The following is an 11,354-nucleotide window of genomic DNA, read 5'->3' as shown; positions in this document are numbered from 1 at the left end:
GTTTGACTGGCTGCGAGGGGGAGGCGGCGGCGCCAGGGGGAAGGTGCGATGTCCTAACGGCCCGCGGCAAATACGCCATCCCCGGACCACGGTACTTTTTAAGGAGCCCTTCCTGGCCTAGGAGTTAGGAAGAAGGCATTCACCGGCTGGGAACCGGGAAGAGAGGAAGCGAGCCTCGAGCGGGAGGACGCGAGCAGCGGCAGCTGAGGAAACCGCCCGGTCCCTCTCCTGACAGGCTGCGACGTGCACCGCGGCGGCCGCTTCCTAGCCCCCATTTGCAGCGCAAGGGGCGGGAGGGGGAGTTCAAAGGCATAAACAAGGAGCGCAGGACCCAATTCCTCCCCCTCCCTTTCCTCAGCCTAGCTTGCCCAGGCTCGCCAATAAATCGGGCTCGGCTATGCATCGCAATGGAAACGTGCTGCCGCGGAGCCTGCCTTCCCTTCACTGAGGAGCCCGCTGCTGCTGCGGCTGCTGCCGGCGCCAGGGCTGCCTTCCCCTCACCGAGGAGGCTGCTGCCGCTGCGGCTGCCTGCCCACCCCTGAGGAGAGCGCTGCTGCCGCGGAGGGTGCCCTGCCCGCACCGAGGCAGCCGCCGCCGGGGCCGCTCTGCCCCCACCGAGGCGCCCGCCGCCGCCGCCGCGTTACTGGGAGCGCTGGTGCCGCTGCGACAGGGGAGGACGGGGCTCGGCGCGCAGGGAGGAGGCGCAGCGGGCATGCGCCGGGCCGGCCGCTGACGGGATCCGGCAAGGAACCCGGGCAAAAAAAAAAAAAAAAAGAAAAAGAAGAAGAAAAAAAAAAAAGGGAAAAAAAAAAAAAAAGGATTAAGAGAAAGAAAAATGAAAGACGGCAGGGGGAAAGCGGAAAGGTTCTAAAAGAGACCGCCAGGATAAAGCAGCCCTCGGTGGGCGGGAAGGAGCAGCTCTGGCATGTGGGGATCTCGGATACCAACAGGTAGGAGCGGAGGGGCTCGGGGCGTCTGGGGTGCTGAGGCTGCCGCAGCCGCAGGTGCGTGTGGGGACGGCAGCCCCCTCAGGGGAAGGGTCTGGGCGCGGGGTGATTTCTGCAGAAGCGGCGTGATGGAAATGTTCACAGACAATGCATCTTCGCCCTCCCGAGCTCCCCGCCGCGGGAGGCTCTCGCATGGCTCAGGCAGATGCGGCTGCCAGGCAGCGGCACCAGGGCTCCCCGGCAGCGCGGCGCAGCCCAGCCCTGCATGGCTGGGCGTGGGGGCAGCGGGTGTCTTCGCGTGTGTCAGTGTCCGTGTGTCAGCGAGAGCGTGTGTGTGTGCCCGTGTGTGTGTGCCCGTGTGTGTGTGCGGAGGCAGGGCCGGCCGCGCAGCGGGGACAGCTCCACAGAGGAGGCGAAGCGGCGGGGCTGGCGGGAGGGGGAGGGGGAGCCTGATTTCATGGTTTTAAAACGATGCCATGATCTGATCAGCCTCTGTTTACACAGCAGCAATCAGGCTCTTTTGTGGACGGTAAGAATGGAAGGATTTTGCTGGGATTCAGTGGGAATATCCTTTGTACACCCGAGGTGGCATAGGAAACACTTGGTGTGAATAACGAAGGAGCCTGATGATGCCTGCTGTGGCTCCTGTCCCTGGCTCTGGAGGGAGAAAAAAAAAAAACGGGGAAAAAAAAGAAGAAAAATAACAACAAAAAAAACCCCAGCAGCAACAGACAGTTCTTTAATTTATTTTTCTTTTATTGCATGCAGTGTGTTCCGGTGCGATTCACCGGGAGGATTAGTGGGAATCGCGAAGCTCTAATTAGCTAAAAAAAATTCAATTTATTGTATGTTTATTTAAGCATAACCAAAACCAGCCCTCTTGAAAGGATGGGCATTATATCTTGGGTGCGTTGCCTATTTTTGCTCAATATTTACACTGACTTGCTTATTATGAATTATGATGAGGCTTTAAAGATTTGCATTGAAGCAGGGGGGAGGGGGGAGGGGGGGGAGAAGACCCTGAAACATAGTGCTATCGACTGTTTGACATACCTGTTTATTTGAAATTCTGAATTATAAAATTATGGTTTATAGGAAGAAGGGAGGGGGATAATGAATGCTGTTTCTCTTACAATGTGCATGAACTAACACAGTGTGATTAATGTGCTTTGGTGACTTGGGTTAAAAAACATAAATTCTGCAGGGTTTCTTTGGGTGTGATCCATATCAACACAGCAGCTACCTCTTAAACATTGACAGATACTGTAGCCATAAAACAAATATAGGTAATGTCAGAATATCAGCAGTCTTTGGGGATTTTTTAAAAAAATATGTCAATTATTAACTCTTGGGCTTGCAAACGGGGAATCTTTTGATTCATAAAATCTCTGAGGCTTTAACTATAAAATTATATATGCTACCAAATATAAGGGGCACCGGTCAGTTCTGAAACTGTAACAAGCCAAATCTGTGAAATGCCAATAATCAATCATGCTAAACAGTAAATATATTTTTTGAAAAAGCCTCATGATTTTCAAAAACAAACAATAGTACTCAAATTTACAACTTCATTTGGTTCTCCATAAATTAACATCTTTGTTAGCACTTTCTGACATGATTTCTTGTTAACTTAAGAACTGATAACTCGATTTTTTTTCAGATATTTTGATGGCATGACAAATCAGAAAGAAGAGGATGTACTATATGACTAGACACAAGATCAGTTCTGTTTGTGGATTACATTTTCAGTAAGATGTATGGATCTATTTTTTCCTTGTTCTTATATATAGATCATGAGACTTGACTGAGGCAATATACATATCATCCATCCATCTATGGCGAACTACAGCCATGCAGCTGACAACATTTTACAAAATCTCTCTCCTTTAACAGCTTTTCTGAAACTGACTTCACTGGGTTTCATAATAGGAGTCAGTGTGGTGGGTAACCTTCTGATCTCCATTTTGCTAGTGAAAGATAAGACCTTGCATAGAGCTCCTTACTACTTCCTGTTGGATCTTTGCTGCTCTGATATCCTCAGATCTGCAATTTGTTTCCCATTTGTTTTCACCTCTGTAAAAAATGGCTCTACTTGGACGTATGGGACTCTTACTTGCAAAGTGATTGCCTTTTTGGGGGTTTTGTCCTGCTTTCACACTGCTTTCATGTTATTCTGCATAAGTGTCACCAGATACTTAGCTATTGCCCACCACCGTTTTTATACAAAAAGACTGACCTTCTGGACTTGTTTGGCTGTTATCTGTATGGTGTGGACCCTCTCTGTAGCCATGGCTTTCCCCCCAGTTTTAGATGTGGGCACATACTCATTCATTAGGGAGGAAGACCAATGCACTTTCCAGCATCGTTCCTTCAGGGCTAATGATTCCTTGGGATTTATGCTTCTTCTTGCTCTCATCCTCCTAGCCACACAGCTTGTCTACCTCAAGCTGATATTTTTTGTTCACGATCGCAGGAAAATGAAGCCAGTCCAGTTTGTTGCAGCAGTGAGCCAGAACTGGACTTTTCATGGTCCTGGAGCAAGTGGTCAAGCAGCTGCTAATTGGCTGGCTGGATTTGGAAGGGGTCCCACACCTCCAACCTTGTTGGGAATCAGGCAAAACGCGAACACCACAGGCAGGAGAAGGCTACTGGTTTTAGACGAGTTCAAAATGGAGAAGAGAATCAGCAGAATGTTCTACATCATGACATTCCTCTTTCTGACCTTGTGGGGTCCCTATTTGGTAGCCTGTTACTGGAGAGTTTTTGCAAGAGGGCCTGTAGTACCAGGGGGATTTCTAACGGCCGCTGTCTGGATGAGTTTTGCCCAAGCTGGAATCAATCCTTTTGTCTGCATTTTCTCCAACAGGGAGCTGAGGCGCTGTTTCAGCACAACCCTTCTTTACTGCAGAAAATCCAGGTTACCAAGGGAACCTTACTGTGTTATATGAGGGAGCATCTGTAAATCTTTAGCCTTGTGAAACACTACCATTCTCTGCTAAGCAATTGTGGCCTGTAGCCATGTCTTGAGAAGAAAATCAAGAATGGGATGTCAGCAGCTGTAAGGATTTGGGCAACATTCTGCAGTCTTTGCAATAGCTCACCTCTAATCCTGTTTTAAACCTAAACATGTTCCTGCTGACCACTGCTGAAGGTTTGTAATTAAGAACAAAGGACTGAACTACTGCCCTGAATTCCTTTATGTGGTTGAAATCTAGATTATGAAAGTAGCAGGTGCTAAGTATCAGTGCTAAATGCTGTGTATATCACTACATAAAATAAGACCATCAAAAAGATTAGCATTGGACATCTTAATAAATTAAGTTGATATGAGGTTAATGTGTTGATAAAACTAATTTTAGACATCTCAAGACCTTTAAAACATTTCATACAATTATTATTTTGCAAAGACTGAAAACTGGGGACTCAAGTACTGTAACTGATTAAAGATGTGCCATGCATTATTGGATTATCACACTTACAAATCTGTTTGCCTTGTGAGTAAGTTTTGGGGAGCATTCCAAAGCAGTATTTTTGTTCAGATTCAGACTTTACTTTTTTTCTTTTCCAAACATATTACTCTTTCTAAATACCATTTTCCTTAACAGTGAAATTACTAACATTTAACTGTATTCTGTGTTTTTTGCTGATTTGGTATAAAGTTTAATAGACTCTTATTTATATTTTTTAAAAAGCTAGATATCAGTCTGTTAGGCAACGTTAATGATAATACCCAGTCATAATTGAACAGTTATAATTATACAGAATAAACACATGTTGCCTTAAAGGGTTATCTAGTATCTTCCATTTTGTTTAGCATTGAAGCAAATAAGCAAGGAAAACTGAATCAATAACTCTGGTCAGTCATTTGAGAGTGCATGAAAGATCACTTAGTCTTCTTTTTTTCCTTTTTACTCCAATGGTTCCCAAAATCAGTATGCACATCACTGGGATGATATGTTTTTTTTTCTAGGTGTGCCGCCCTTTCTAGTTTGTTCTGAGAATCACAGGCAGTTGATGTATGTTTATATTTTAAGACAGCTGTCATGGGGAGACCGCAGCCTTAGTATGATATCTTGCACAATTTGTGAAGCATTTATTCTACTGAAGGCACAGTCTTGTTTATATTTTCTGCACATTTTGGTGTATTGGTTGTTTTAAATTATTTAAGTTTTAACTTGTGAAAGCATATAATATGATTTCTTAGTATTTTAGAAATACATTACAGTCTGTGAGTCTTTCCTTCTTTAAGATACAGATGTGTGGATTTCAATATAAAGTTGCATTTGCCAAAATTTACCTGTGTAGCTTGTTAATTTTCTTGGAATAAAATTTTGCATTTTTCCAGTTATACAATTAACCTTTTTTTATTTTGTCTAGTGAGCTAGCATGAAGTACTGAGAATGTAGCCATTATGAATTATTATCCTTTGCAGTCACTGTATTCCCAAACTGTAAATGCATGAATGATGGGGACCACAGGATTGATAAATGATATTATCTACGTAGCACTATTGTGTAGTTTATCATAATTACCCATCTATCTGTTCTAATATGTCAGTTATATTTAAAGTTACAACACAGTATTTGACATTAACTTCACAGTTTAATTTTAGAAAATGTGTGTGTTTGAAGCACAGCATCATGAGTTGGTCAATCATAAAGAACACAGATTTTTCTTAATTTTTGGAGAGACAAGACTAGAGATCTTAATTCAGTATTGGTATATCTTGTCCTTTGTTGTAGTTTTATGACCAGCAAGTTACTATATACATACACAAGCAGCAGTTAATAATGAAAATGCTTAAATTTTGTAACATTCTACAACATATGCAACAATTCAGAGAGTTGTGTCTATGTGTGATCAGAGAACTTGATCAAAGATTTCATGAGCAATCTGTTTGACCTCACTTACTCTTTTATACTGAGGTTGATTGATCGAGAGGCATGGCTTTATATACTGTGTTGAAACAGAAAAAATGGTAAAATGAGTCCTCATCAGTACAGGAATGTTTCAGAACGCAGTTTGAAATGGGACCAATGAACTTCTAACAAAAGGACTTTTTTATTACACTGAAAAAGGCATTGAAATTAAGGTAGTTAAGCGATTGTCAAAGATAGCAAGAGTGCATAAAACCTGAACCATGTGTTGAGAAAAATTCTGAGAGTTATCCCACTTACATTTATTAAAAGATTGATTGGCAATAACTTCAGTCTAATTTCTATAAAATAGTAACCTTTACAAGGAACATTAATATTACATATTGTAATAAAGTCGTACATATAAATAAAGTTGTAAATAGTGTTATAGCTGTAGAAGTAGTTGGTTCTGAAGATTAGCCAGAAAATTTTCAACTATGAAATTTCAAAAACTGCAAATTTGGGGCCTGATCTAACTCCTAATAAAGTCTGTTGGTGTTTTCCCATTAACTTCATTTGGAGCAGAAGCAGGCCCTAACATTTCTATAGTACTATGCTTCTGAAATACTAAGAAAGCTGTATTTACTATGCAGTGGGAAAAGAAAAAAAACAAACTAGATTTATTTCCCTGGAAGTTTTGCAAGCAGTAACTGATGTAAATTAAAATAATAAACAGTAAACAAGTCTGAAAGCAAATATTTTGCTAAATGTTTTTCTTTTGATATGAATATAATTCCTTTGGCCAACTGAAAAATACGCAACTGTACTACTCCCTGACAGGGGAGAGGTGTTTCTATTTAAATGAATTTTTATACTTGTTCCAGTAAGAAGTCATGTGACGAAAGCATTTCCTTTTATGTTTTCCAGTGTTAAAAAAACAAGGGGATGTTCAATGAAATTAAAAGACAACATATGAAGTGACTTTTTATGCAAAGTTATCACTCAGTGGAACTCACTGGCATAGGATGTCAAGCAGTTTAGAGAGATTCCCACAAGAATTATATGTATACATGAATTAAAGCAGTGCTTGCAGTTTTTGTCATCGATGTTGTTTTGATCCTAGTCAGCATATCAACCCTAATGTATTAGGGTATAAATTCAAAGGAGCAAGAAGATTTATTCTAATGCAGTACGCTGTTGTGTTATAGTATGAAAAGCCTTTTGCTTTCATTTTAGTACAGAAGTTAGGCTGTTGCCAAAGCTAGAACGCAGAGCTGGTAGGTTACTCTTTTCAAAACAGCACAGTATCACACTACTTTCTGTCTGCATTGATCTTTAATGCTGAAGGGTAATGAGAAGTTAATTGGTTTAATTTTTCTGGTGGCAGAAAAAAGAGTAAGAACCGATTCCCTGGAGTAAAGGTTGTCTGCTCCTGTTGCCTACCAGCCCTCTGTTGCCTTCCTGCCCTTTGTTGCCTCACAGGCCCTTTGGTAGCCTCTCATCAATCCTTCAAGATTGAATGTTTCATATACTGAGTCTTTTATTTCTCCTGCTCCTTGAGAGGTGTTTCAGTCATCCTTCCTCCCCAGCAGATAAGCTCCTGCAGCAGCTTTCCAAGGTTTGTCAGTGTCTGGGTTCCCTTCCTGAAGACAGACTGCCAATGCATTCCAGTTGCCTTTGTAGGTCGTGGAGTTGTCATTCCATGATGAAATGGTTTGCGCACTGGGTACTTCTGGTTTTTGGCTTTGGTGATGAAGTAGATGCTATTCAGGTTATCTAGAGAGAAACAAGGATGGGGAAGGGACAGCAGAAAACAGTTTCCCTTCTTGCAGCTCCTTCATAAAGAAACCAATTATTGTTGCATTGCCCGAGAGTGTATGACTTTTAAAAGCATATTTGGTGCTAATGACCCTCTAAATGAACAAAATGTACAGTTAGATGATTAATGCAAGGTTTTTGGTACAGCTACAAAATACTATTATAAGATGGCTTTCTGTCAGTCTCTAGGCCTTGGGGGCAGAGGAGTGCACCGTATCTCCTTTTAAGCGCATTGAGTTTGTTCACTTGTACTGTCTTTTTGTTTACTGTCTTTGCTTTGCCTTTCAAGCATGTGAACACTTTGCTTATATCAATAGGGGTCCAGTATTGCAGCAAGCTGCAATTACTCATGGGTTCAAAAATAATAGAAAAGGAACTCTGATGTTTTTTGAGGTGAATTAGAGAGGTATTTTTACAAACAATTGTTTTTTCAGCAAGTGTTAAATAATATTGTGGGTTGCTGGGCTGTTTCATAGTCACATAGTCAACTCTCAATTATTGAAAATAGAAATGGAGTAGACTAACCCGCATAAAGCTGAGACATAGGTAATACATGAGATAAGAAGTTCCTGTGTTTATTACATATATCGAGGAATGAAGTTAAGGTGAAGTAAACAGTGAAATCAGAAATTCAAAGAAAAATGGTGGGTGTTTTCCCTTTTTCTCTGCCTTGTTTTAGCATAGCACTGCTAATCTGCAACCTGGGTTACACACCCACAGACAGCCGAGAGTTGACTGTGTAGTTCTGCATGCCACATAGAGAACTTCCTTCTAGTTTATATTCATTGAGAGCTTTATAAGTGCACACTACTAATCTGATTGACTTTTCAGAGAAAAGAGAAGGCTCAGTCTGAGACACTGTTCTTCAAAACAAAAAATTCAATATATGTTCTTTGCTTTTGTTTGCTGCAGTGCTTTTGAGTGTGAAGAAATCAGTGATCTAAATCAGTAATGATTATAAGCATTCTCTGGCCATGACCATTAACAACAGGACAAGATGACATTTTGCAATGCATATGCCAACAACAAATCAAAGAGTTTGCTAATTTATACCATGACGTTCCTTGAGTGGCCTGAAAATAGCTTGTGCTTTATATTTAGCAAAAAATATGATTAAGCTGTCCATTTAAATGGATAAAGGTTTTAACTAGCCAGCATGGAAAATGAAGGGTGTATTTTAAAGATTGCTTGTTATAAATAGTGAAGGGTTTTTGTGGTGGTTTTGTTTGGCTGAACTGTGTAATTACATCAGTATATGATGATCAAAGGAGTGCCACAGTAAATAAGTTAGATTTTTTAATAGTCTAAAAAGGAAATAAGTAACAACAATCTTCTGCCATTTGAAAAAAAGTAATTGCAGTTCATATGTTTTCGTAAAATGTAGATAACAAAACAGTTATTGGCATTTTCAGTACTTAGTGACTTTATGTACTTGGTGCATTTAAAGAACAATGTCTTTAGACAGTGAGTTGGCTGATGCAGCCCAGTGATGGCTTATTTTTCTCATCACCGTTTTAGTACTATGCTTTGTATCTAATAAGCACGAGAGTTATAAAACTAGAATTAATCTGATATGATTTAAAAAAAAACCCTCTGCATTAGGTACAACAAAACTTCTCCAAATATTAGGCAAATTACTGTGCCCAGAGATTATTTAAAATTATCCGTGTGCTAATGCATGGAAAGTTGACTTAATCTTTGTTAAAGAGCCATCCAGTTAAAGATACATATTTTTTCCATCCTTTCATTGGTTGTCTAAGACAAGTTCTGCTGTAATGTGGAGTTAAAAATCCCAAGTATGAAATGAGTCATTTGAATTTCAATTATTATACTACATATATGTGACATTGTTGTAGTAATTTTTTAAATAAACCCACAAAGTTTATGGTTGAAGATTCTAAACAGTCACTTATGATGCAAAAAAAAACGGAAAGCAATCATAGAATCATAGAATCATAGAATCCTAGGGGTTGGAAGGGACCTCGAAAGATCATCTAGTCCAACCCCCCTGCCAGAGCAGGGTCACCTAGAGTACATCACACAGGAAGGCGTCCAGGCAGGTTTTGAATGTCTCCAGCGAAGGAGACTCCACAACCTCTCTGGGCAGCCTGTTCCAGTGCTCTGTCACTCTCACAGTAAAAAAATTTTTCCTGATATTCATCTTAAACCTCCTATGCTCCAACTTGTATCCATTACTCCTTGTCCTATCACTGGTCATCACCGAAAAAAGCTTATCTCCATCGTCTTGACACTCACCCTTTACATATTTGTAAACATTGATGAGGTCCCCCCTCAGTCTCCTTTTCTCCAAACTAAAGAGACCCAGCTCCCTCAGCCTTTCCTCATAAGGGAGATGTTCCACTCCCTTAATCATCCTTGTGGCTCTGCGCTGGACTCTTTCCAGCACTTCCCTGTCCTTCTTGAACTGAGGGGCCCAGAACTGGACACAATATTCCAGATGTGGCCTCACCAATGCAGAATAGAGGGAGAGGAGAACCTCTCTTGACCTACTAACCACACCCTTTCTAATACACCCCAGGATGCCATTGGCCTTCTTAGCCACAAGGGCACACTGCTGACTCATGGTCATCCTCCTGTCTACCATGACCCCCAGGTCCCTTTCACCTACACTGCTCGCCAGCAGGTCAGCCCCCAACCTGTACTGGTGCATGGCGTTTTAGTTCATTCCTTCTCTTATTTCCATGTAATGTTAAAAGTTTCAGTTTTGGAGTGCAAAGGCAAGTGCTGAAAAACAAGTACATTGGAGAGGAAAGAAAGAATAGCCATAAATACATCTGATAATGTTATCTTTGCAATGAAGAAGGTTATCATATATGCATTGCATTTTCTGCATAATTATAATCTATCAACTTGCTTATTTTTTTCCAGTGTGTATACGTGGAAAAGATAAAATTCTCACACCACCATTAACTACAGCATTTCCTGAGTCCTTCTGTTTTCATTCTCTAGCCATCGAGCTCAGGCATGCTAGCATCCTTATGCAAATTGAAGAAACTGCTAGAAATAAAAAGTTTTGCTCTCTAATACCCTTGGTAGATCAGGTCCTTGAGATAGTTTAAGAGGGTGGCACAGATATTCAATGACTACTCTAGGCAGCAGGTTGGAGGATACAACAAAGTTTTCACACCTGTTCATCAAACAGTTAAAATCCTGCTGCTGCCCCATAATGACACCAGTCCCATGGAACTGACCCACCAGAGGCCTCTGACCCACTTCATGTTCAGTTTAAGTAGGACTTTTGTTCTGCACACTCTGAGTACTAGCAGTAAGCAGAGATAAGAAGCAGAGCCTAGACAACATCTGTAGGCTACAGACAGCTGATACATGCTTGTCTTCTCAAAACACAAGATGTAGCAGAAGAAGCAGGGGCCCAGAGATAAACATTTTTTTTGTGAGCTGTTTGGTATTTCATGCCCTCTTGGCCCCTCAGAAGTGATTGAGACGATCTGTTTTATTCTTGATTTATTTTAATTTTTTTTTTAATGCATGTCATCTCAACTACTCCATTCCATCCCACCTATTACCAGTTAGGAATTAGATTTTATGGTTTATCGAGTTTGTATATTCCTTAAAATACATATTTAATAGTAAAACATATCTGTAGCTTTGCACTGCTTATGGAGATATGTATCAGCATACATGCTTGCTTATGTCCATAAGCATTTCCTGTGTTACAGACACACAAATCCTGGTTTTGAAATTACGGCACTTT

General features: G+C 41.0%; 1 protein-coding gene across 3 annotated transcripts; it reads left to right on the top strand.

Annotated features, from left to right (window-relative positions):
• The first annotated feature begins 798 nt into the window (after positions 1-798).
• Positions 799-5,293, top strand: GPR85 (G protein-coupled receptor 85). 3 transcript variants are annotated; one of them, XM_051608281.1, is made up of 2 exons: positions 799-950; positions 2,608-5,293. In XM_051608281.1, exon 2 carries the CDS (start codon positions 2,783-2,785, stop codon positions 3,893-3,895), a length of 1,113 nt encoding a protein of 370 aa, XP_051464241.1. In that variant the 5' UTR covers positions 799-950; positions 2,608-2,782; the 3' UTR covers positions 3,896-5,293. The 3 variants fall into 3 exon arrangements, with proteins under 3 accessions (XP_051464241.1, XP_051464242.1, XP_051464243.1); XM_051608282.1 differs by lacking the exon at positions 799-950 and adding an exon at positions 1,399-1,476; XM_051608283.1 differs by lacking the exon at positions 799-950 and adding an exon at positions 1,814-1,853.
• The last annotated feature ends 6,061 nt before the right edge of the window (positions 5,294-11,354 follow it).

Source organism: Apus apus, chromosome 1 (assembly GCF_020740795.1).
Source record: "Apus apus isolate bApuApu2 chromosome 1, bApuApu2.pri.cur, whole genome shotgun sequence".
In the NCBI taxonomy this organism is placed as follows: domain Eukaryota; kingdom Metazoa; phylum Chordata; class Aves; order Apodiformes; family Apodidae; genus Apus; species Apus apus.
The sequence above is the reverse complement of the archived record's forward strand: the minus strand, read 5'-3'. Positions and strand labels throughout refer to the sequence as shown.